This window comes from Lonchura striata, chromosome 25 (genome assembly GCF_046129695.1).
Source record: "Lonchura striata isolate bLonStr1 chromosome 25, bLonStr1.mat, whole genome shotgun sequence".
Classification (NCBI taxonomy): Eukaryota; Metazoa; Chordata; class Aves; order Passeriformes; family Estrildidae; genus Lonchura; species Lonchura striata.
In genome coordinates, this window is record NC_134627.1 from 7,215,091 (window position 1) to 7,241,095 (window position 26,005).

Genomic DNA, 26,005 nt, shown 5'->3' on the forward strand with positions numbered 1-26,005 from the left:
CGCTATGAATGGTCTCTCTCAGCCCCACAGAGTCTCTCCCAGCCCCACTGACCCCCCCTCTCACTGTGAATGGTCTCTCCCAGCCCCACTGACCCCCCCTCTCACTGTGAATGGTCTCTCCCAGCCCCACTGATCCCCCTCCCTCTGTGAATGGTCTCTCCCAGCCCCACAGAGTCTCTCCCAGCCCCACTGATCCCCCCTCTCACTGTGAATGGTCTCTCCCAGCCCCACTGACCCCTCCCCGCTATGAATGGTCTGTCCCAGCCCCACAGAGTCTCTCCCAGCCCCACTGATCCCCCTCCCTCTGTGAATGGTCTCTCCCAGCCCCACAGAGTCTCTCCCAGCCCCACTGACCCCCCCTCTCTCTGTGAATGGTCTCTCCCAGCCCCACTGATCCCCCTCCCCGCTATGAATGGTCTCTCCCAGCCCCACAGAGTCTCTCCCAGCCCCACTGATCCCCCTCCCTCTGTGAATGGTCTCTCCCAGCCCCACTGACCCCCCCTTCCCGCCGTGAATGGTCTGTCCCGCCCCCCCCGCGGCCGGCGATGGTCGCTGCCGGCGCAGCCTCGTTCTGGCGTTTCCCTTCCGGGGTCGGAGGTGGCGGCGGGACCGGGCCCGGCACTGGCAGGTACCGGGGGGCACCGGGGGGACATTTCGGGGACATTTCGGGGACATTTCGGGGGGCTCAGGGCCGTTCCCGGCCCTGGCGGTGCCCGGCAGCCTCGCTGGGGCCTCGGCGCCGCTGCCGGTGGTACCGGGACGGGACGGGGCTGTCGCCGAGGCCTGGCCTCAGTCGCGGTTACCGGCACCGGGCCCCGCGGGTTCGGCAGGCCTCGGGCAGCCCCGCTCGGGTCCCGTCCAGGTCGGTCCCGTTATATTCGCGGGCCCTGCGCCGCTTGCCGGGAGTCCCGGCGGAGAGAGCCCGTGCTGGTGTGTCCCGGCACCCACCGGGACCCACCGGGACCCACCGGGTCCAGCCCGAGTCCCGACCGGGTCCAGCCCAAATCCCACCGGGTCCAGCCCAAATCCCGACCGGGTCCAGCCCGAATCCCACCGGGTCCAGCCCAAATCCCACCGGGTCCAGCCCGAGTCCCGACCGGGTCCAGCCCAAATCCCACCGGGTCCAGCCCGAGTCCCGACCGGGTCCAGCCCAAATCCCGACCGAATTCAGCCCAAATCCGGCCCCAAATCCCACCCGAATCAAGCCCCAAATCCGGCCCCACATCCCGACTGAAATCCAGCCCCAAATCCCGACCAAAATCCAGGCCGAATCCGGCCCCACATCCCAACCCAAATCCAGCCCAAATCTGGCCTCACATCCCGACCCAAGTCCTGCCCCATATCCCAACACACATCCTGACCCAAATCCCACCCCACATCCTAACCTAGATCCTGACCCGAATCCAGCCCAAACGCAGCCCGAAATCCCAACCCAAATCCAGCCCCACATCCTCACCCAAATCCAGCCCCAAATCCAGCCCCACATCCCACCCCACATCGTGCCCCACATCCCGACCCAAATCCTGACTGAAATCCCACCCCACATCCAGCCCCACATCCCAACACACATCCTGACCCAAATCTAACCCAAATCCGGCCCCACATCCCAACCCAAATCCAGCCCCACATCCTCACCTGAATCCAGCCCAAATCCTGCCCCACATCCCGACCCAAATCCTGCCCCAAATCCAGCCCCACATCCTAACCTAGATCCTGACCCAAATCAAGCCCCACATTCTGACCCAAATCCAGCTCCACATCCCAACCCAAGTCCTGACTGAAATCCCACCCTGCATCCAGCCCCACATCCCAACCCGAATCCAGCCCAAACCCAGCCCCAAATCCCACCCCACATCCTGCCCCACATCCCGACCCAAATCCTGACTGAAATCCCACCCCACATCCCACCCCAATCCTGACTGAAATCCCACCCCACATCCAGCCCCACATCCAGCCCCACATCCCACCCCAATCCCCTTGTGAACCTCCTTTCCCGACCCCCAGGCCCGGGGGGGTCCCACGGGGGCTCTGAAACCCCCAAATGTGGGGCTGGGCTGGGCTGTGCCTCCTGCTGCCTTTGGGGCACAGGCAGGGGAGCCCCAAATTTCCCCCGGATCCGTGGGAAATGAGGAATTAGGGGATGCTGCAGGACCCCACCGAGCTGCTTTTCCCGAGGCTCTGCCGAGTTTCCCTGCGCTGCCAGGGGGGTCACGGGGGTCTCGGTGTCCCCTCGGGGGTCTTGGTGTCCCCTCAGGGGTCTTGGTGTCCTCCTGGGAGTCTTGGTGTCACCACGGGGTGTCTCAGTGTTCTCCTGGGGGGTCTCGGTGTCCTTCTGGGGGTCCTGGTGTCCCCTTGGGGATCTTGGTGTCCCTTTGGGGGTCTTGGTATCTCCTCTGGGGTCTTGATGTCTCCACAGGGGTCTCGGTGTCCCCACGGGGGTCTCGGTGTCCCCACGGGTGTCTTGATGTTCCCACAAGGGTCTCAGTGTCCCCTTGGGGGTCTTGGTGTTCCCTCGGGGGTCTCAGTGTCCCCACAGGGGTCTTGATGTACCCACAGGGGTCTTAATGTCCCCACGGGGGTCTCAGTGTCTCCTTGGGGGTTTCGGTGTCCCCTTGGGGGGTTTTGGTGTCCCCTCGGGGGTCTTGGTGTCCTCCTGAGGGTCTTGGTGTCCTCCTGGGGGTCTTGGTGTCTCTACGGGGGTCTCGGTGTCCCCACAAGGGTCTCAGTGTCCTCTCAGGGTCTCGGTGTCTCCATGGGGATTTTGGTGTCTCCATGGGGGTCTCAGTGTCCTCCTGCCATCTCAGTGTCCCCACAGGGGTCTCAGTCCCCCTGGGGGTCCCCGTGTCCCCACCTGGCCCTGAACCAAACCTTCTCCAGCGCTTTGCTCCGTCGGATCCTTCCCAGTTTTTGGGGTTTTTTTTTGGCTGGAATTTGCATCTCTGACCCCCCCAGTGCCCTGTGGGGTCTCCATCCCCCCTCCGGGATCTCCCCCCGTGTCCCAGCATGGCTCAGGAGGCTGCAGGGGTTTTGGGGGTCCCCCTGTGGGTGCTCCCCACCCTGGGCTGCACCCCTGGGCGAGGGGACAGCAGAGGGGACACGGGAATTGTCACATGAGGCCGGGGGAAGCGTGGCAGGAAGGAGAAGTGGTGTCACGGGGTCGTTAACGGGACACGGGGCTAACGAGGGCCACAGGGAGGGGGGGACACGGGGTTTGGGGTGACACAGGGCTTTGGGGTGACAGGGAGGTTTGGGGTGACAGGGAGTTTTGGGGTGACAGGGAGTTTTGGGGTGACAGGGGGCTTTGGGGTGCTGGCAGTGGGCTGATGGGGTGTGATCTGTCACTCGGGGTGTCCCCCAGGGTGTGATTTGTCACTTGGGGTGTCCCCCACACTGTGATCTGTCACTTGGGGTGTCCCCAGGCTGTGATCTGTCACTCGGGGTGTCCCCCAGGCTGTGATCTGTCACTCGAGGTGTCCCCCTGGGCTGTGATCTGTCACTCGGGGTGTCCCCCAGGGTGTGATCTGTCACTCAGGGTGTCCCCCGGGCTGTGTTCTGTCACTTGGGGTGTCCCCAGGCTGTGATCTGTCACTCGGGGTGTCCCCTGGGCTGTGATCTGTCACTTGGGGTGTCCCCTGGGCTGGGATCTGTCACTCGGGGTGTCCCCCGGGCTGTGATCTGTCACTCGGGGTGTCCCCTGGGCTGTGATCTGTCACTCGGGGTGTCCCCACACTGTGATCTGTCACTCGGGGTGTCCCCTGGGCTGTGATCTGTCACTTGGGGTGTCCCCACACTGTGATCTGTCACTCGGGGTGTCCCCTGGGCTGTGATCTGTCACTTGGGGTGTCCCCACACTGTGATCTGTCACCCAGAGTGTCCCCACACTGTGATCTGTCACCCAGAGTGTCCCCCCAGCAGCATTTGCCCCTCTCTGGGATGGCATCCTGGAATCACTGAGCCTGGAAAAGCCCTCCAGGATCATCTCCAAGAACCTGTCAGGGTTCAGGCTGTCACCCCTAACCCATGTCCCCAAATGCCACATCCCCACATTTTTTAACCGTCCCAGCGATGACAACTCCACCTCCCATAGCCTGATTGTCCTTTCAGTGGACAAATCCCCCCGATGGCACAACCTGGGGCTTTTCCCTCTCATCCCATCCCTCGTTCCGTGGGAGCAGAGCCCGACCCCCACCCGACCCCCTCCCTCCCGGGCTGCCGGCGCGGGATGCGGAGGATGCTGGAATGCATAATGGAGCACAGCTCAATAATTCAGCTGTCACCCAGCAGCAGCCACGTTTCTCCACACCCATCCCCTGCTCCAGCTCTCAGCTACCACAGGGAGCAGCTCCACCCGAGGTGGGGATTCCAACATTCCCGCTCTGCCCCGGCTTCTCCCTCGGCAATTTGGGAGCCCAAAACCTCCTCGGCGAGGCTGGGATTAAGGATGGATGATTTGCACCGGGGTCCTGCCTGTCCCCGTGTCCTGCCGTGTCCCACCACCCCTCTTGGCATCCCTGGAGCATCTCCGGGTGATTTTAAAGCGCTGTGAAAGTTGGGGAGGGGCTGCCTAAGTGCAAAGTGCTGTCGGAGGGGAGGAGGAGGCGGCAGCAACCCCGGCCAGGGGGGGATTTATTATTTATCCCTCACAGATGTCCTTAACTTTTGTCACTTCGAGCCGGGCCCGGCGAGCAGAGCGGCTGATCCGAAGTGACAAGAATTCCAGCTCCTTCCCAGGCACCTCCGAGAGCCTCTGACAGGGATTTGACAGTGGTCCAGCTTTGTTCCCTTCCCAGCCCCAGCACTCCCTGGGGGTGGGATGCAAAAACTGCTGGCTCAGGGATCCAAACTGCCCCAAATCGGGCTGTGTTGGGCTCCTGCAGGTGCTCCTGGCTGGAATTCCGTGGGATTTCCACTCCCCGCAGATCTGGGCACTGCTGGGTGTCACAAGTGGTGGGCAAAGCTCAGTGGGATCCCAGCAGGCACAGAGCTGCTGAGGCTGGAGCTCCCAGCACAAGAGATCCGTGGGGATATTTTTGGAGGCAAAACGTCCTTGAGCAGGAGGATTTAGCAGGGCAGGAGTTTGTGGCTGTGGTGGGGCCGGGGTTGACAGATCCTTGGCCCGACCTGGTTTGTTTTTTTTTTTTGTTTTTTTTTTTTTTGGGATCCATGTTTGTCCCCGGCGTGTCACACCCCCCTTCCCAACAGGAGCCTCCTTGTGCTCTGCTGACGGAGAGGAAAAATCCCAACACAATGGTTGGCACAGCTGCAGGAAAACAGCCCCGGCCTGGCAACACCTCGCTCGTGCCGGGAGCGTGTGCCCGGCACTGCCAGGCGGGGCCGGGACTGGGAGCAGCTCCTTCCCTTCTCCAGGGACACGGAGCAGCTCCTTCCCTTCTCCAAGTAGATGGAGCAGCTCCTTCCCTTCTCCAGGGACACGGAGCAGCTCCTTCCCTGCTCCAGGGACACAGAGCAGCTCCTTCCCTTCTCCAGGGACACGGAGCAGCTCCTTCCCTGCTCCAGGGACACGGAGCAGCTCCTTCCCTTCTCCAGGGACACGGAGCAGCTCCTTCCCTGCTCCTGGGACACGGAGCAGCTCCTTCCCTGCTCCAGGGACACGGAGCAGCTCCTTCCCTGCTCCAGGGACACGGAGCAGCTCCTTCCCTTCTCCTGGGAGATGGAGCAGCTCCTTCCCTGCTCATGGGACACGGAGCAGCTCCTTCCCTGCTCCAGGGACACGGAGCAGCTCCTTCCCTGCTCCAGGGAGATGGAGCAGCTCCTTCCCTTCTCCAGGGACACGGAGCAGCTCCTTCTCTGCTCCAGGGAGATGGAGCAGCTCCTTCCCTTCTCCAGGGAGATGGAGCAGCTCCTTCCCTGCTCCAGGGACACGGAGCAGCTCCTTCCCTTCTCCAAGTAGATGGAGCAGCTCCTTCCCTTCTCCAGGGACACGGAGCAGCTCCTTCCCTTCTCCAGGGACACGGAGCAGCTCCTTCCCTTCTCCAGGGACACGGAGCAGCTCCTTCCCTGCTCCAGGGACACGGAGCAGCTCCTTCCCTGCTCCTGGGAGATGGAGCAGCTCCTTCCCTGCTCCAGGGAGATGGAGCAGCTCCTTCCCTTCTCCAGGGACACGGAGCAGCTTCTTCCCTTCTCCAGGGACACGGAGCAGCTCCTTCCCTTCTCCAGGGACACGGAGCAGCTCCTTCCCTGCTCCAGGGACACGGAGCAGCTCCTTCCCTTCCCATGGGACACGGAGCAGCTCCTTCCCTGCTCATGGGACACGGAGCAGCTCCTTCCCTGCTCATGGGACACGGAGCAGCTCCTTCCCTTCTCCAGGGACACAGAGCAGCTCCTTCCCTTCTCCTGGGAGATGGAGCAGCTCCTTCCCTTCTCCAGGGACACGGAGCAGCTCCTTCCCTGCTCATGGGACACGGAGCAGCTCCTTCCCTGCTCATGGGACACGGAGCAGCTCCTTCCCTGCTCATGGGAGATGGAGCAGCTCCTTCCCTTCTCCAGGGACACGGAGCAGCTCCTTCCCTTCTCCAGGGACACGGAGCAGCTCCTTCCCTTCTCCTGGGAGATGGAGCAGCTCCTTCCCTTCTCCAGGGACACGGAGCAGCTCCTTCCCTTCTCCTGGGACACGGAGCAGTTCCTTCCCTGCTCCAGGGACACGGAGCAGCTCCTTCCCTTCTCCTGGGACACGGAGCAGCTCCTTCCCTGCTCCAGGGAGATGGAGCAGCTCCTTCCCTGCTCCAGGGACACGGAGCAGCTCCTTCCCTGCTCATGGGAGATGGAGCAGCTCCTTCCCTTCTCCAGGGACACGGAGCAGCTCCTTCCCTGCTCCAGGAACACGGAGCAGCTCCTTCCCTGCTCCTGGGACACGGAGCAGCTCCTTCCCTTCTCCTGGGAGATGGAGCAGCTCCTTCCCTTCTCCAGGGAGATGGAGCAGCTCCTTCCCTTCTCCAGGGAGATGGAGCAGCTCCTTCCCTGCTCATGGGACACGGAGCAGCTCCTTCCCTGCTCCAGGGAGATGGAGCAGCTCCTTCCCTTCTCCAGGGAGATGGAGCAGCTCCTTCCCTGCTCCAGGGAGATGGAGCAGCTCCTTCCCTGCTCCAGGGACACGGAGCAGCTCCTTCCCTTCTTCAGGGAGATGGAGCAGCTCCTTCCCTGCCCCAGGGACACGGAGCAGCTCCTTCCCTTCTCCAGGGACACGGAGCAGCTCCTTCCCTTCCCATGGGACACGGAGCAGCTCCTTCCCTGCTCCAGGGACACGGAGCAGCTCCTTCCCTTCTCCTGGGAGATGGAGCAGCTCCTTCCCTGCTCCAGGGACACAGAGCAGCTCCTTCCCTGCTCCTGGGACACGGAGCAGCTCCTTCCCTTCTCCAGGGACACGGAGCAGCTCCTTCCCTGCTCCAGGGAGATGGAGCAGCTCCTTCCCTGCTCCTGGGAGATGGAGCAGCTCCTTCCCTGCTCCAGGGAGATGGAGCAGCTCCTTCCCTGCTCCAGGGACACAGAGCAGCTCCTTCCCTGCTCCTGGGACACGGAGCAGCTCCTTCCCTGCTCCTGGGAGATGGAGCAGCTCCTTCCCTGCTCCAGGGACACGGAGCAGCTCCTTCCCTTCTCCTGGGAGATGGAGCAGCTCCTTCCCTTCTCCTGGGACACGGAGCAGCTCCTTCCCTGCTCCTGGGAGATGGAGCAGCTCCTTCCCTGCTCCAGGGACACGGAGCAGCTCCTTCCCTGCTCCAGGGACACGGAGCAGCTCCTTCCCTGCTCCAGGGACACGGAGCAGTTCCTTCCCCGCTGCTCCCTGCTCTGCCTGGCCCAGCCAGGCTTCAGGCCCAGGGTTGTTTCCTGGCTGGGATCTGTTCCTGGTTGTTTCCAGGCTGGGATCTGTTCCAATGGGATGCCCAGCTCCCCAGGCTTTACCACCTTCCCTGCAGAAGGAAGGCTGGGGGTGGCTTCATGATTTCAGGGAGTGCACCCAAAACATCCTCAGACGCCTTTTCCTGCCTCCACAGTGTCTCCGTGGGGTTTGGGACCCCTTTTTGTCTCGTTCCACGACATTTTCACGGGGTTTGCAGCTCCTTTCCGTGCTGCCATGGCATTAAAACCCAGCCAGTCCCACCCCTGCCATGGCAGGGACACCTTCCACTATCTCAGGTTGCTTCGGGGTCCATCCAACCTGTGCTGGGACACTTCCAGGGATGGACCAGCCACAACTTCTCTGGGCAGCCTGAGCACCTTCCCAGGGATGATTTCTCCCTGGGATCTGATTTGCTCCTGGGATGATCAGAGCAGGGACAGGAGCAGGGGTGTGGCAAGGCCTGAGTGTCCCCTGCGTGTCCCCGCAGGTGACGCTGCCCTGGTGGCCGATGTCCCCGGAGGATGAGCAAGCCCACGGACCTGCAGCACGACCTGGAACGCAGCCTGCCCGCCATCGCCTCCATCAGCTCCTCCTTCTCCCAGAGCCAGGGCTTCTCCCCGTACTTCCTCTCCCCGGAGAAGAGAAAAGCCATCTCGGATGTGAGGAGAACCTTCTGCCTCTTCGTCACCTTCGACCTGCTCTTCATCTCCCTGCTCTGGATCATCGAGCTCAATGTGAGTTGGAGGAAGCAAACCCGGGAATCTTTGCCCTTTTTAAACTCGGTTCCCTCCGTTAATTGCTCTGTTCCTGCGCTCCTGGGACAGATCTTTGTTTGCTGTTCCCAGCACCGGCCAAGGAGCCGCTGTTCTTTAATATAAACTAAAGTCCAGCTCGTTTCCTGCCCCGGGGCTTTGTCGGGGCTGTCCAGGGTTGTTAACACCTCCCTTTGTTGTGCTGTAACAAGATCCAGGGCCTCTGGAATCACCGAGTTGAGCCAAATTCCCCTCCTGCTCCCTGGGTTTGCTGCTGCCGTCTTCTCAGAGGAGCAGGGGAGGATCCTCCAGGGGCTTTGATCCCAAAATTCTGCTGCTAATCTCAGCTTTGGGAAGCTGGAGGTGCTGCTCCACCTCCCAAGGGATTGGTGAGGGGGATGTGAGTGGTTTGCTTCACTCAGAAGCTGCTGTGTTGCAATAACAGGGAAAAAACCCAGTTTATTTACCTCAGTCCCACCAAGTCCAAATCCCTCCCTGGGCTATATTTTGTTTTTATTTTCCCTGAACCGGCCCTGGCTGGTTTCAGGTACTCCATGTCCTCCCCTGGAGGAGCAGAGATGAACAGATAGACTCTGGGCTGCGTTTATCAGCACTGGATCCTGCTGCTCGCTCAGCAGCTCTTATCTCTGCCCTCCTTATCTCTGCACTTCACCGACTGTCCAGGCCAGCAGCTCCTCACCCTGCCCAGAGCCCCCTGCTCCCCACCCCCCTTTAGGAAAAACCATCTCCCAGCCAGCATTCCAGCCGTGCCGATGGTGTCCTGCCCCCTGCCCTTGTCCCAGTCCTCTCGCGGAGAGGTGCTGGAATTCCAAATTCCAGCCCCCAGGAGATAATCCCGGTTTGGTCACCAGGGTGATGCTGAGCGTGGGTCGTGCAGGTAGCCATTAATGAGTGACTAAGTGCTGATATTTGGGCCCCGAGCTGAGATGCTGCATATTTAAAGCCATTAGAGCAGCTTATTTGCCTGGTTATGAGGAGCAACGGTTTGATATCATGACTAATGCCTTTTTCTTTTTCTTTTTTTTTTCCTTTTTTTTTTTTTTTAAACCAACCATTTCCTTCACTGCGAGATAAGCCGAGCAAATTGCCCCTCATTAAAAGCAAACCCTAATTGTGCAGGCTGGGTGCTCTCAGAGCCAGGGCGATGCCTCAGGTGGTTCATCTGCCTGTGTTTGAGCTGAAAACACCCCTCCAAAGCTTTCCCTGTGTTCCTGCAGCATCCCATGGAGTCAGGGTGTGGGGATGAGACTTTTGGTGGCCACTCAACCAAGCTGGCCCAAATCCCGTGGCCACAGGTCAGCTGGAGGCACAGCCCAGCTTCACTCCCCCTCTTTTTGCCCTTTTGTTGGATATTAAGCCCCATCCCAGACTGGGAGGGATCCCTTCCCAATCCCAGAGGTTTCCTGTGCTGCCCTTGGAGTGCCAGGACACCCCTCTGCCAGGGACTGGCACTCACCAACTCATTCCTCACAGCTGAAACACCCCCAAAAGCCATCACTAAACATTTCCCTGTGTCTGCTCCTTCCTGCAGCATCCCTTGGAGCCACGGAGGGGGGAAAGAGGCTTTTGGTGGCCACTCAACCATGCCTGAGTCCTGTGGCCACAGGTCAGCTGGAGGCACAGCCCAGCTTCACCCTCCTCTGCCAGGGACTGGCACCCACCAACTCGTTCCTCACAGCTGAAACACCCCCAAAAACCATCACCCAAACATTTCCCTGTGTCTGCTCCTTCCTGCAGCATCCCTTGGAGCCACGGAGGGGCTTTTGGTGGCCACTCAGCCAAGCTGGCCCAAGTCCTGTGGCCACAGGTCAGCAGGAGGCACAGCCCAGCTTCACTCCCCTGTTTTTGCCTCCTTCTCCCTGGATTTGCAGCCTGAGCCCTGACCCAGAGGGATCCTTTCCCAGTGGCTGCCCTTGGAATGCCAGGACACCCCTCTGCCAGGGACTGGCACTCACCAACTCATTCCTCACAGCTGAAACACTCCCCAAAAACCATCACCCAAACATTTCTCCTCCTTCCTGCAGCATCCCTTGGAGCCACGGAGGGGCTTTTGGTGGCCACTCAGCCAAGCTGGCCCAAGTCCTGTGGCTGCACTCCCCACTTTTTCACTTTTTGCCTCCTTCTCCCTGGATTTGCAGCCTGACCCAGAGGGATCCTTTCCCAGTGGCTGCCCTTGGAGTGCCAGGACACCCTGGCTGCCAAGGACTGGCCCGGGATCCACCAGCTGCTGGCTCTGCCAGCTCCCAGCCAGCTGGGCCCCTTCCAAAGCCATAGCCTAAAGGTGAAGCATTTGTTCCAGTTACCTGAGCCCTCCACTTCCTCACAGACAGCCATTCCAGCCTCCCAGGATTTATGGGGGGCCAAAGGACCGGGGCTGTCAGACCCTGGATTATCTCAGGATGAGTTTTTTCCACGCTGCTGTCAGTCCCAGAGAGGGTTTTTGCCTCTCTCAGATGCCTCCCTTTGCCAGCACGTTTGATCCTGCTGGTTCCCTTCTTCCACCAGATTTCCTGGAGCACTGCTGTGAGCTGTGGGAAGCCAGCTGGAGGGAGAAGGGACCCCTCATGAGGAGGTTCTTAAATCCCCCCAGGGATTCAGTGACCCTGACAGCCCCCACAGGAAGATGTTCAGTGCATTAGTGGAGGTTCCTGAAGAACATTTTTCCTGTGGTTTTCCATCTTTTCCGTTCCTCTGGAATCTGCCAGGTGGGCAGCAGTGGCAGGTGGCCATCCAAGGGCTGCAGGCTGTGAGGAGCTGTGCTGTGCTGAGCCAAAGATTTGGGTGTTGGAAATCACCACCTAAAGGTTTTTGATGTCCCTCCTGCCCCACCCATGCTCCTGGGTGTGAATCCCAGGGGGAAACGTGGTGTGATCCTGGCAGGAAATGTGCCACGGGATCCTGTGCTGGCAGAGGAGCCCACGCTGGGCCTGTGGGATCATTTCTGTTCCAGATGCATTCCCTGACCTGGCCGTAACCCCGGGCACTGCTTAGCTCCTTCAACCATCACTTTCTTATCAATGCACTCAACTATTGTAAATGCAGGCGAACCCCATGGTAAGAAATGACAATGTCTGACTCAGTTCAGAAGGCTGAATTATTTCTTTATTATAACTATGCTAAAATACATCAATATACTATATAAAGGAGGATACTAAAACGACATACTACTTTCTCTGACTCTAACTCGTGACCAGAGCCCAGCCCCAGGTGGGTTGGATTTGCCACCAGGCTCAAACAATCCTCACCAGAATCCAACCAAGCACTCCAGGTAAACAATTCTCCAAACCCATTCCACATAGGAAAAAACAAGGAGCAGAAATAGGAATTGTTTTCTCTTTCATTTCTCTCTGTGCACCTCTATGAAAAATCCTGACAGGGAGAGAAATGTGCTTGCCACACTCAGCAGCTTCCTGCTTCCCTGTCTCCCTCAGACCAAGGTGGGCATCAAGGAGAACCTGAAGGATGAAATCATCAACTACAAATTCAAGACCTCCTTCTTTGATATCTTTGTGAGTATCTCAGCCTCCTGCAGGGCTCTGGGGCTCAGTGGGGCCGGGAGGGTCTGGGCTCTCCCCTTGCCCACCTCGGTGAATCCCTCCTGGTGCAGCCTTGATCCGTCTGTTCCCCGGGAGCTGGTGGCTGTCCCTGCCCTCCCAGCACCTGGCAGAGGGACGAGGGCAGTGAGGCAGGGGGACAGGGGCAGTGACTGGTGTTGCTGGGTGGTTGTTGTTGTTGCAGCTCTTGGCTCTGTTCCGTTTTGTCGTGCTGCTCTTGGGCTACGCCGTCGTCCGCCTGCGCCACTGGTGGGTCATCGCGGTAAGGAGCCACTCCAGCCTCTCCTCTGGGGAGTTTTCCTTCTCCTCCTGGATTTCACATGGATCTGAGCTCTGCCCACTCATTTTTCAGGTCACTACACTGGTATCCAGTGCCTTCCTGATTGTCAAGGTCATCCTCTCCGAGGTTGGTTTCCCTGGGCTCGCAGGAAGTTGCTTTGTGATTTCTCAGTGCTGTTTGATTCCCTTTTTGGGTCATTCCCTGGGGTTTTCTGCTTCTTTCCACACAGCTTCTGACCAAAGGGGCTTTTGGGTATTTACTTCCCATCGTCTCGTTTGTCATTGCTTGGCTGGAGACCTGGTTCCTGGATTTTAAAGTCCTCACTCAGGAAGCAGAAGAGGAACGATGTGAGTATTTTTGCTCCTCTCTGGTAAGAGCTGGACAAATCCAACCAGGCTTGCTCTGGCATCACCATGATCTGACATTTCTGGGAAAGGGATCTCCAGGCTGGCTGGGATGGGAAGTGCCTGACTAAGTTCTCTTATGGTCACAAGTCCCTTCAGGGGAAGAAAATACCAGATTATAAAAGAGCATCTTTTAACTGAGGGGAGGAAAAACGTGCCAGATTTCCCAATGGCTGTATCCTACAGCCAGACGTGCTGGAGACAGAGCTCAGCTCTGCATGGGAGAAAGTGTTTGGAAACAGGGAGGCAAATGCCAGGCAGAGTGTTGGACTCCCTGTCCCTGATGTTTGTGTTTGGATCTGGCTGGAGCCCCTTTCCAGGAGGGCTGCTGGAGTCACAGACACATTCTGTGGCTCAGGGTGAATTATGGGCTGTGAAATTCTGTGGTCTCTGAGGTCACGCTGAGCAGGGATTGGGGCTGACCTAATGCTTCACACATCACCCTGTGACTTCCAGGGTCCTTCCAGGGACCTGCTCTGTCCCTCTCCCAGGAGTCACTGGCTGGGAAGTGGCACCAAACGAAGAGGGGCATTTGTCAGGCAATCAGAAATGCTCTGACTGCAAAGCACCAGAGGATGTTTGGGTCTTGCAAGGAGGCTTTAAAATTGAAAAATGATCAAGTGTTTAATGCCTCTATTGGATTAGGCTCAGGTTCCAAATTGCTTCCAGGGGAAGCTCTTATTTAATTAGATGCTTAATCGCCTTTGGATTATTTGACAGGCAGAAGAGCCCATTGATCTCCGGGGCAGATAAAACATCTCAGACAAAAGATGAAGCAACAGGAGCTGAGGCTGGCTGGTGTCAGTGGGAAAAAGAAGAGGGTGTTCTGGCAGGGCTGGTGTCCCACAGGTGTTAAATCCTTGTGCTCCCATTCCCAGGGTTCCTGGCAGCCCAGGCTGCAGCCTCGAGGCCGCTGCTGTACCCCCGAGCCCTCTCTGAGGGACAGTTCTACTCCCCACCCGAGTCCTTCGCAGGTAAGGTCACCTGTGCCATCACCTCTCTTCCCATGCTCGTCTCACCCTGGAATTCCTCACCTCCATCATCTCTTCCCCGAGCTCTGCCTCGTTATCCCAACCCCTGGCAGAACCTCCAGGAACTGGCACTGCAGAACAGGGTCCCCTGTCCCCTCTCTGTGCCTGCATCTGGGCAGGGGTGGCACTGCCACACTCTCCACGTGGCACCTTTGTGTCAGAGCTGCCCTCATCCCTGCGAGCCTGGCTGCAGCTCCCTGGGACACTGGAGCCTTGTGTGGGCTTGGGATTAAATGCTCTGGGCTGTGTGCTTGGGAAATGCTGCCCTGGGGTGAGGGTAAGGGCTGGTGGCACGTCACTGCCCTGTGCTGGCACTGGGGAGCTCCTGGCGTGGCAGTGGGGACATCTCAGCTGGATTGTCCTGGTGCAGCTGGCACCTGGGGTGAGCCCAGCTCTCCAGAGTTGTGCCAGTGTAGCTGACACTTGGGATAGCCCAGCCCTTTGGAACACTTTTCCTGATGTAGCTGACACCCAGGACAAGCTCAGCCCTCTGGAACACTTTTCCTGATGTAGCTGACACCCGGGATGAGCTCAGCCCTCTGGAACACTGTTCCTGGTACAGCTGACACCCGGGATGAGCTCAGCCCTCTGGAGCAGTTGTCCCAGTGTAGCTGACACCCAGGATGAGCCCAGTTCTCCAGGGCAGTTTTCCCAGTGTAGCTGACACCCAGAACAAACCCAGCCCTCTGGAACACTTTTCCCAGTGTAGCTGACACCCAGGACAAGCTCAGTTCTCTGGAACACTTTTCCCGGTGTAGCTGGCACAGGGATGAGCTCAGCACTCTGGAATAGTTATCCCAGTGGAGCTGACACCCAGGACAAGCCCAGCCCTCTGGAACACTGTTCCTGGTACAGCTGACACCCAGGATGAGCTCAGCCCTCTGGAACACTGTTCCTGGTACAACTGACACAGGGATGAGCTCAGCCCTCTGGAACACTGTTCCTGGTACAGCTGACACCCGGGATGAGCTCAGCCCTCTGGAACACTGTTCCTGGTACAGCTGACACAGGGATGAGCTCAGCCCTCTGGAACACTGTTCCTGGTACAGCTGACACAGGGATGAGCTCAGCCCTCTGGAACACTGTTCCTGGTACAACTGACACCCAGGATGAGCTCAGCCCTCTGGAACACTTTTCCCGGTGTAGCTGGCACAGGGATGAGCTCAGCACTCTGGAATAGTTATCCCAGTGTAGCTGACACTCAGGACAAGCTCAGCCCTCTGGAACACTGTTCCCAGTGTAGCTGACACCTAAAACAAGCCCAGCTCTCTGGAATACTGTTCCTGGTACAGCTGACACCCAGGATGAGCTCAGCCCTCTGGAACACTGTTCCTGGTACAACTGACACAGGGATGAGCTCAGCCCTCTGGAACACTGTTCCTGGTACAGCTGACACAGGGATGAGCTCAGCCCTCTGGAACACTGTTCCTGGTACAACTGACACCCAGGATGAGCTCGGCCCTCTGGAACACTTTTCCCGGTGTAGCTGGCACAGGGATGAGCTCAGCACTCTGGAATAGTTATCCCAGTGTAGCTGACACTCAGGACAAGCTCAGCCCTCTGGAACACTGTTCCCAGTGTAGCTGACACCTAAAACAAGCCCAGCTCTCTGGAACACTGTTCCTAGTGTAGCTGACACCCAGAACAAGCCCAGCCCTCTGGAACACTGTTCCTGGTACAGCTGACACAGGGATGAGCTCAGCCCTCTGGAACACTGTTCCTGGTACAGCTGACACCCAGGACAAGCCCAGCCCTCTGGAACACTGTTCCTGGTACAGCTGACACCCAGGACAAGACCAGCCCTCTGGAACACTGTTCCTGGTACAGCTGACACCCAGGATGAGCTCAGCCCTCTGGAACACTTTTCCCGGTGTAGCTGGCACAGGGATGAGCTCAGCACTCTGGAATAGTTATCCCAGTGGAGCTGACACTCAGGACAAGCTCAGCCCTCTGGAACACTGTTCCCAGTGTAGCTGACACCTAAAACAAGCCCAGCCCTCTGGAACACTGTTCCTGGTACAACTGACACCCAGGACAAGCTCAGCCCTCTGGAGAGCCAAGCAGGTGTTCAGGGAGACAGGGAGTCATCCTCACCGAGAACCCTTCCTGCTGGATGAGGGACAGGGATCAGACCTTGTCCCCCACGAGAAGGGAGGGAGCTGGTACTGCTGGGGTGTTAATTAACTGTGAGTTAATTGGTGCTTCCCCCTAGGCTCAGACAACGAGTCTGATGAGGAAGGTGTGGGGAGGAAGGCCTTGACAACTCAGGTAAACAGAGCCTGGCCCTGCCCTCAGCTCCAGCTGATCTGGGGCTCTGGGAGCCTCCCCAGTCTTGTGGTCCCATCAGGTTCTGCTGCCCCCCATCCCAGAGCCCTCAGCTCTGGGGACGTGTGGCTGAGCCCTCTCTGTGCCACAGGGCTGGTGGCATGGCAGCCGCTGCAGGAGGGGTCATCTGAGCCCCCCAGCTTTACCCCCCTGCCCCAGGGCTGTGTGCCCTCCCCTGCAGCATCCCACAGGAATGTGCTCTGGCTCTGCTCCTGCCTGTCCCTTTCCCTTCCCCCTTCCATCCCTGCTCCTTTGGTCAATTCTGGGATGGGCATCACCTCATTGTCCCCGTGGCTTGAAGGGTGGCCCTTAACCTCCCCAAAACCTGGCTGAGCACGGGTTTTGTGCCTTTTTCCAAGAGATGCTGCTCCTGTTCAGCCCAAATTCTGGCTCCTCCAGGAAGGAAGCTGCACATCCCAGAGCCCTTTGCCTGCTGGAAACCTTCCTGCCAAGGCAGGAGCCATCGGGAGCAGCTGGTGTGTGGATCCAAGCCAGGGCGGGGAGCGTGACTTGGAGCTCCAAAATGAGGCCTCTGTGACCCAAATTAAGAGATTTCTGATCCCCTTTCCCTCTGCCAGCCCGGGGAGAGGGGGGAGCAGCCTCACACACACTCCTGCACGCCCAGCTAATGAAATCCTCCCTCCTTACCCAGGAAAAGGAGTATGTCCGACAAGGCAAAGAGGCCATGGAGGTTGTGGACCAAATCCTCGCCCAGGAGGAGAACTGGAAGTTCGAGAAAAACAATGCAAGTGTGGATTTTCCTCCCCAGCTGGCAGAGGGCATGGATGGCTTAGCAAAAACCGGGACAAACGAGGCTTTGGAAACCTCCTTGCGCCATGAAAAATTAACAAGCGTTACAATTACCTGATTGAATTAGGAATCCATTCCAGTTCAGTTAAATGTAAAATCCCCTCTTATTTAATTAGAGGTTTAATTGCTTTGCAGTTTGACATGAGAGGGCCCTTCCCACCTCCCTCTGTCCGGAGGGTGGGCAGGGGTGGCCGGCTCACCTTTGGGATGCAGAGCCATGGGCAGGAGCAGGGGAATGCTGCTCCCACAGCTCCAGCCCTGCCCTTGCTCCATGCCCAGGTGCCTTTGAGCCTGCTGGGGGCCCAAACTGGAGTCTTGGCCCATGCTGGGCACTAACTGCTCTTCCCACCCCCAAAGCTGCTGGTGTCCCCCTTCCCCAGCACCTGGGGTGTAAATTTGGGATGTGGCTCTGCTTTCTCCAGACTTTTTTGGGGTGCACAGAGCTCTTTCTTCTCTCTGAAGAGTGGAGAGAAAAGAAGGGGTTTGTCCCCCAAACACAAGGTTCAAAAGGTTCACAAGGTTCAAACACGACTTGGGGGGGGGTACGAATCCAGCAAACTGCTGTCTCATCTGCTGTTTCAAATTCCCCCGTCAAGTGATCCTTTGTCTGATGCCAAACTAGCTGGGCAGATTGTTTTCTTTTTCCAAAGGGGGATGGATTTAAATAGACTAATCAGAGTTTAACACAGGGCTAACGATGAAAGGTTTTCATCTGCCCATCCCCAGCCCCTCCGGGGAGGCTCCTCTCAGCTGTAGGTAACGCTGGCAGCGAACCCCTTTTGCACCCCGGAGCTGCTGCAAAGAGAATGTGACCTTGACGTGGGGTTTGCAGCCTGGCACGGGGTGGATTCTTTTTCTGTCTCATCCCTGCTGCCTCTCTGGATATTGTTTTGTTGATGGAAACGTGGGCATGGCCAGCTGAAATGTGCTCGGGGCGGTTTCTGTGCCGAACTTGCTGCCTGGTGTGGGGGGCAGGGGGTGATAGGAGCCTCAGAGTTCTTAGCAAACTTCACCCTGAATAGAAACAATCCCTTTTTACTGATACAACTTTCTCATCTCTTGCACAGGACTTTGGTGATGTTGTTTACACTTTTGAAATCCCTTTCCACGGCAAGACCTTTATTTTAAAGGTGAGAACATCCTTGGCTGATTTTCTTTGGCACGGGGGAAGAGCCAGGGCTCAGCTTTCAGCACGGGTCAGGCTGCAAAACACTCTCCCTGTGCTTGAGACAGATGAACAGCACTGGGGAATCTCTCCAGGAAAACCCCTTGGCCGGCAGACAAACTCCCCAGTAAACATCCAAAACCCCAGACTCCTCCGGTAGAGCCGGGAGCAGGTGACTGCGAGACTCGCTTCCAACCCCAGCATCTCGGGCTAATCTGACCAAGGAGGCTAATTGGAACTAATTGCCAGCAAGGCCAGGGCTGAGCGTGCGTCTGCTGCTGCCTGGCACGGGGCAGAGCAGCTCGGAAGTGCCTCGCTCCGTGCCCTCTCCCAAGCTGGAGTGGCTTGGCTGGGAACCACACTTTAATGAAGCGTCGGTGCTGCCGTGGCTTTTCTTTGTTCCAGTGCATATGTTGCCTGGCTGGCAGGAGCTGCCAGTGGAGCAGCTCTTGTGCTCACCAGCAAAAGCTGGATGGTCCCACTTTACTGCCTTCACCATTTGCCTCCGAAGATCCCCGCTCCCGTGGGGATTGGCGGGGGGGAATGGAATGGATGCTGTGTGTGTGTTGGAGCTTGGAATAGCTTTGGGAAAAAAAAAAAAGCTAAAATATTCAAAAATGCAACTTCCTGAAGCAATGGTGCAATGGGAACTGCTGAGGTGGGAGAGGGGCAGACAGACAGACAGGCAGAACTCAGTGACTCCCAAATCCTGAGGTCTGTGTGAACCCCCTGATCCCACGGGTGCTCCCCAGGCCCCTGGGAGCACTGGGACAGGGGGACAGGGGAGCCAGCCTGGCCTCACCCCTCCCTCACCTGCATTCCCACTTGTCCTTTGTGTTTTACCCCGTTTTCCTTAAAAACACTCTCCCCCAAGGGGAGCAGAGGGGCTGGCTGAGTGCTCTGGCTCTGTCCTCAGGCTTTCCTGCAGTGCTCCCCTGAAACGGTTTACCAGGAGGTGATTCTGCAGCCCGAGAAGATGATCCTGTGGAACAGAACAGTGGCAGCTTGCCAGGTGAGCGTGCTGGACAAAGATGGCTTAATCACAGGAGCTCCTTGGAGCGGAGAGCTGGAGCTCCCCCGTCCAACACGGGCTGCTGGCGGGGCTGGAGCCGAGCTGGGTCCCAGGCACCGAGGCGTAAAATCCCCGCCGCTCATCCGTGCGCTCCGGCTGCACGCGCCTGTGCCCGGCCAAGAGCCCCAGAGGTGGGCAGGGCCGGGGGCCAGGGCTGAGCCAGAGCTGCCTCTGCCTGGCGAGGGGGCTCAGAGCCTCGTGGAGGGGTGCTGGAGGTGACACCTGTGCCCCCCGAAATCTCAGCAGATGAACCAGCACACAGCTCATCGCTCTCCGCCCTGTAAGATGCTGTGGTCTGATCCCGATGCTGATTTGGGGGAAGGGCTGTATCCTCTTGGTACTTGCCAAAATCTGAGCGGGTTGCCCTTCTTTTGATTTATTTCCCTTTGCCCTTCCCCAGATCTTGCAGCGGATCGAGGACAACACGATCGTCTCGTACGACGTGGCGGCCGGAGCTGCCGGCGGGGTGGTGTCCCCCAGGTCAGTTCATCCCACACTGCCCCCAGACACCCCCCAAACCACGGGGACACCCCTCTGGGGCGCTGGGAACGCTCTGAGCTGCTGGTGTCACCCTGGTAGTGCTGCTTGGCCGTGCAGGTAACGCTCCCAAGGGCGAGCAGAAATTCCCTCCAGACGCTCCTGGCAGGATTCTCAAAACTCCAAACCTCCTTCAGCTAGGCTCCCAGATATCAGTTCCCTGTGTTGACACAGCCTCTCCCAGCAGTCCAAAGAGCTGCATCTGCCCCCTGCACATCCCCAGTGTGTTTTTAAACCTTTTCTCTGCGCAGGGATTTCGTGAACGTGCGTCGGATCGAGAGGAGGAGGGACAGGTACGTTTCCTCAGGGATATCGACCACGCACAGCCTGAAGCCTCCGCTCTCCAAGTACGTCAGGTGAGAGGCAGGTGCTGTTTTTTCAGCTGGGATCACGCTCTTCTCCAGAGCTCCAAGGCAAAGAGCCACTTAACTGCAAGCCCTGCTGCCTTCCTGGCAGGATTTGCAGGAAGCTGAGCTATTTGTGGAGCTGAACCTCGCTTCCCTTGTTCGTCTCCCTTTGTTCAAGAAACTCTCTGTGCTGTCAGCGGTGCCGGGGCGTTTTCCAGCTCAGGGGAGTGGAGGTGCTGACCAGTAAAAGCACAAACCCCAGGCCCACATCCTGTTTATGTAACAGTTAATTCCCAAACTGGGATTTCTGAGGGGCAGTAAACAGCTGGCTGTGGCTCCGAGCCTGTCTCATGCCTTTTGCTCCTCATAAACTGTCGGAATCTGTGCTATTGATGATTCCAAGATTGTAAAAAGTCTTTCTGCCCCGTTGCCAAAGAAGAAGTCATAATTCATTTGTGCTGGTTCCAAGGTTGTTTATTCTGTTTATCTCTAACATGTTCTGCTGCCCTGCCGCAGCTCTGTCCTGCAGGGCAGCGTGTGGGGCTCTGCCCTCAGTGGGATGTGACAAACATTAAATACCAGAAACTCCCTGGGTTGGATTTACAATATTATATACCAGAAACTACCTGTGCTATATTTACAATAACATGCCAGTATCTGTCACCTAGGTTGAACAGTGTGTCCCCAGCCTAAACCCAGTCCCCAGTTTCTGGTTTATAATGTTATAAACATTCTATCTGGTATATAATATTACAAACATTATATACCACAAACTACGTGTGCTATATTTACAAAAATGTGCCAATGTAACATCCCTCAGTGGGATGTTACAAACATTAAATACCAGAAACTCCCTGGGCTGGATTTACAAGAACGTGCCAATATCTGTCACCTACGTTGGACAGTGTGTCACCAGCCTAAACCAACAGAAAAATGCCAACACCACAGTGAGACATGGAGGGCATGAAGAAGGAGAAAAAGGACAAGACACACCCAATTTCCTCCAGCTTGTCCCCTTTGGACCCCTTATCTAGAATCCTAAAATTCTACTTTTGCACCTGTGCCACATCTAATTATTACTTGTATCAAACACTCAGAGCTGGTAATTCATGCTGTAAGATTGAAAACTCTTTTCCATGGACAGAGATCACAGCCAGTGTCTCTGGGGGCTCTGTCCAGGGGGGTTCCTGACCCCTGCCAGGGTCCCAGGGCATTCCCACAGTAAACCGCTCGCTCACCAAATTTGAGGCATTGAGGGATGAAACCATGAGGATGGAGCAGCTCCCAAAATCCCAAAATCTCAGCAGTGCTTTGGCCTCTCCCCTTCTGAAGGGACAGGCTGGAGATGGATCCCAGCAGGGCTGGGCTCATCAGACAAGGACTCCTTGTTCCTGCCGGGGCCCAGCTGTGCCGCCGCGCGCTCCGACTTCGCTCTCCTCAATAATCTGGTTAAAGTAATTGACATTTTATCTCAGAGCCCTTGGAGCTGCCTCAATCTATTTAGGAACTGGGGACTTCAAGGCCTGGAAAAATCCTTTAGCGAACGCACACAGCAAAAATAGCTTGTTGTGAAGAGGGAAGGGAAATCTGTATTTGGGCTGCGTGTGCACAGCTCCCGTCTCAGAGACAGATCAGATGGTGCCGGGAAGGATCTGGGGGCTGGTGTGACAAGTGCCAAGCCTGTCCTGAGCACACAGAGCTTCCTGGGACCTCTTGTTTGCTCCCAGGGAAGTTTCCCGTGGGGAGCAGCTGGCACGAGGCAGAGGCAGAGCTGCTGCTCCGCCAGCAGCCCTGGCACCGCCGCTGCCAAGGCACCTGTGGGAAAGCTGCCCTGCCGTGCTGGCTCGTGTACCTGGAGCCAAGGCACACACCTTCCCAGGCTCCCAGCATCTGCTCCTGCCCCGCTGGGCTCTGGCCTTCGCTGCCAGGCTCAGCTCCGTGTGGTGCATCCACAGAGAAACCCAGCCAGAATTCCAACCTGGCTCTGCCTGATTGGCTTTGCTCCTCCGCAGGGGTGAGAACGGACCTGGAGGATTCATCGTCCTGAAATGTCCCAGCAATGCCAAGGTCTGCACCTTCATCTGGATTCTCAACACAGATCTGAAGGTAAAGCCAGCTCCTGGGTGAGGCAGCTGCATCCCGTCCCCAGCACAGCTCTGCCCTCTGCTCCAGCATCCCAGCAGCTGTGGAAGTGGCCCCTTAGCAAGCACTGCCCTGAAGGGACTCAGATTTGGCAAGTGGGGGTTAAACTACTCCAAAATCCCCCTCTTTTCCCGGTGGGAGTTTGGGAAGTTACCCGGAAACTCTTCCTTATTTAAGTTTTCACTTAGGGGTTTCACCTCTGAGCGCAGGACTGGGGGAGAGGAGGTTTAAATCCTCCTTGGTGACCAAAACCACTCCGAGGCATGGGCAGCTTTGTGCCTGGCCACTGCCAGGAACACTCCAGAGGGGCAAATTCCCTTCTCCACAATCTCCTGGCACCACCCACATCCACCCAAAATCCACCCCCGGGGGAACGAGCTGCTATTTGTCCCGGACTAAAGGGAGGGACCGGGATGGGGGCACAGAAGAATTGGGATGGGGGCATGGAGGGGACCGGGATGGGGGCATGGAGGGATTGGGATGGGGGCACGGAGGAATGGGAGCACGGAGGGAGCGGGATGGGGGCACGGAGGGAGCAGGATGGGGGCACGGAGGAATGGGAGCACGGAGGGAGCGGGATGGGGGCATGGAGGGATTGGGATGGGGGCACGGAGGGATGGGAGCACGGAGGGATCGGGATGGGGGCATGGAGGGATGGGAGCACGGAGGGAGCGGGATGGGGGCATGGAGGGATTGGGATGGGGGCACGGAGGAATGGGAGCACGGAGGGAGCGGGATGAGGGCATGGAGGGGACCGGGATGGGGGCACGGAGGGACCGGGATGGGGGCATGGAGGGATTGGGATGGGGGCACGGAGGGATCGGGATGGGGGCACGGAGGGGACCGGGATGGGGGCACGGAGGGATCGGGATGGGGGCACGGAGGGACCGGGATGGGGCGGATGCGGGAGCGGGAGCGGAGCTGGCCCCGTTCCTTCCTCCGCGGAAGGTTGACGTGGTAACGGCGCTGCCGCAGCAGCACAAAGGCTCCATTCATCCCTCGGCTGTGCTGCAGCGCTGCAGCCCCCTCCTCTCCCATCCCCTCCCCTCCCCTCCCCTCCCACGGCCCCCTCCCCTCCCCCAGAGCCTCCTGCCTGTCTTCCCAAAAGCTTCAGGAAAGGTTTGGGAAGCTCCCGGAGCGGGACGTGCCCACCCTGTTGTGCCCGGGATGTGTTTTCCCTGCCTCGGAGGAGGAAATCCTCCCATCACGGGCAGCTTTTGGGGAGGGGGGGGGATGTAACAAACCCCCTCCCCACCGTGGTGGGGCTCGGAAAGAAAAGAGGCTCCTTGTCCTTGGCACTTCTTCCCGGTGCCGCCTCCGCCGTGGAAGGAATGCCGAGCTATTAAAGCTATTAATAACCCCCAAGTGCTCCCACCGCCTTGCCCAGGGGCTCTGCCAGCAGCGCCCGGACCCCTCGGCAGCTCCTGCCTCTTCCCTTTGGCCCCGGGCGAGTATTTATAGCCCGCGGCTCATCCCTTCCTGCTCCTCGGGGGCAGGGAGGGAGGGAGGATCCCGCACGTGTGTTTGTTTGGATCGGGAAGCGGCTGAAATGGCCCCTGGGAACAGCGGCCTCGCGCTTTTCCTGCCCTTTCGTCCGAGGGGAAAACCCCTTCCAGGAAAAGGTGTGTGCTGGACCACCCCCCATCCCAGGGGAGGAGAGTGTCCTGAGCCTGCCTGACCCTCGGGAGATTCGGCCGCTCATCCCTCCGTGCCCCTGGAGCAGCTCCCTCTCAGCTCCCTGCCCCCTCAGAGCCAGGGATTATTATTTTTTCGTGGATCTCCCACCGCGGAGCCGAGGCCGAGGCGGTTGAGGGGGGTGTGTGTGAGTCGTGCAGGGCTTTTTTAGAGAAATCCAACCACACTGCAGCTCCTCCCCCGGAGCCGAGCTCCCCGAGAGCCGCAGCTCCGCGCAGCGGTGCTCCCGCATCCCTGGAGCCCCTGGGATGGGATGGGATGGGATGGGATGGGATGGGATGGGATGGGATGGGATGGGATGGGATGGGATGGGATGGGATGGGATGGGATGGGATGGGATGGGATGGGGCCAGAGCCCAGTCCTGACCCTCATTCATGGCTCTGTGTCCCTGGATCCCTCTGGGATGGGATGGGGGCAGAGCCCAGCTCTGACCCTCATTCAAGGATTCTGCATCCCTGGAATGGGATGGGATGGGACAGGATTGGGGCAGAGCCCAGCTCTGACCCTCATTCAAGGATTCTGCATCCCTGGATCCCTCTGGGATGGGATGGGGGCAGCCCCAAATCCCCATCGTCCTGGCACACCCTGGAGTGGGACAGGACTGACCTCCAGCCCTCTGTGTCCCTGGATCCCTCTGGGATGGGATGGGACAGGATGGGATTGGGCCAGAGCCCAGTCCTGACCCCCATTCCTGGCTCCTGCATCCCTGGATCCTCTGGGATGGGATGGGACAGGATGGGATGGGGACAGAGCCCAGCTCTGACCCCCATTCCTGGCTCCTGCATCCCTGGATCCCCTGGCATGGAATGGGGGCAGCCCCCAGCCCCAAATCCCCATCACCCAGCACTGACCCCCAGCCCTCGTTGGTGGCTCTGTGTCCCTGCAAGCCTCTAGGCTGGGATGGGGACAGTCCACGTTTTCCTGTCCCAGGGGGGGACGGGGACAGCTCCCAGCTCCAAATCGTCCCTCGTGACCCCGTGTCCCCATCCTGTGTCCCCAGGGTCGCCTGCCCCGCTACCTGATCCACCAGAGCCTGGCTGCCACCATGTTCGAGTTCGCCTTCCACCTGCGCCAGCGCGTGGCCGAGCTCTGCTCCAGGCCCTGAGGACATTCCAGCGGCCTCTCCGCTCCGTGGGGACGGGGACAGGACCCCGCACCCCCCCAGCGAGGGGTCCCCCCTGCCAGCCGGGGGGGCTCAGCCCCTCGTCCCACCACGGTTGCCCCCCGAAGTTTGGGGCTCTGCACCCGACTGTTCCGTGCCAAATCCCTGCCCACCCCGGGGGGCTGGGGCTGCCCCCGCTGCCCACGAAGGGGTTGGGGGCTCAGCGGGCACCCCCAGATCGCTGCGGCTGCGCCCCAATTCCCTGAGGAAGAGGGCACAGAGGTGGTGGCCGTGACAGCGAGGACTCTGTGCCGGGCTCTGTGCCAGGCTCTGTGCCAGGCTCTGCCCCTCAACCAGCGGGTGGAGGCACAATCTGTGACCCCCCACCCCCACCGTGACCCTGGGGTGGGGGGCACAGCGCCGGGGACCCCCAAACCTCCCCCGGGCGCTGGCCCAGCCCCTTCCTTCCTTCCCAGACGTGCAGCTCCCGGCGGAGCCAGCGCGGGATTCGCCTTAAGCAGAGACTTGGATCCTTTTTTGGGGTGCTGGGGGGGGGTTGGGGGTGTGGGGGTGACTGCGGCCCCCCCCGGTCTCTCTGCACCCCCCGGGGGTCTGGGGGTCAGCCCCCCACCCCCAAAATCTGTGTGGGCTGAATTAAAGCCTTGCACCATTTGCAGCTCGGTGTCACCCACCTTTGTCACCCAGCGAATCGAGGGGGTGCGGGCGGATTTGGGGCTCAGGTCACCCCGAAATCCCCCCCCAGTGCTAAAGGGTGGGGTCTCCGGGCTGCTTGGGCCGCTGGCCGCGGGTGGCACTGGCTGTGGGTGGCATTGTCACCCACCCCATGGTGGCACCAGCAGCTCTGTCGTCCTGGAGCATTTCTGTCTGCGCCAGCTGTGCCCGGGGCCCCTC

General features: G+C 58.8%; 1 protein-coding gene across 1 annotated transcript; it reads left to right on the plus strand.

The window, feature by feature from the left end:
* The first annotated feature begins 573 nt into the window (after positions 1-573).
* STARD3 (StAR related lipid transfer domain containing 3) lies at positions 574-25,769 on the plus strand. Its single transcript, XM_077788308.1, has 15 exons — positions 574-628; positions 8,343-8,589; positions 12,060-12,137; positions 12,367-12,444; positions 12,535-12,588; positions 12,692-12,809; positions 13,745-13,840; positions 16,110-16,165; positions 16,875-16,967; positions 18,100-18,162; positions 19,114-19,209; positions 19,670-19,749; positions 20,058-20,162; positions 22,166-22,259; positions 24,992-25,769. Exons 2-15 carry the CDS (start codon positions 8,377-8,379, stop codon positions 25,094-25,096), a joined length of 1,329 nt encoding a protein of 442 aa, XP_077644434.1. The 5' UTR covers positions 574-628; positions 8,343-8,376; the 3' UTR covers positions 25,097-25,769.
* Positions 25,770-26,005: the final 236 nt, after the last annotated feature.

Coding starts and splice junctions, on each gene's coding strand:
- STARD3 (XM_077788308.1), top strand. CDS start 8,377: ATGAGCAAGCCCACGGACCTGCAGCACGACCTGGAACGCAGCCTGCCC. Junction 13,841..16,109: donor CCCACCCGAGTCCTTCGCAG/GTAAGGTCACCT, acceptor GCTTCCCCCTAG/GCTCAGACAACGAGTCTGAT. Junction 22,260..24,991: donor TTCTCAACACAGATCTGAAG/GTAAAGCCAGCT, acceptor CTGTGTCCCCAG/GGTCGCCTGCCCCGCTACCT.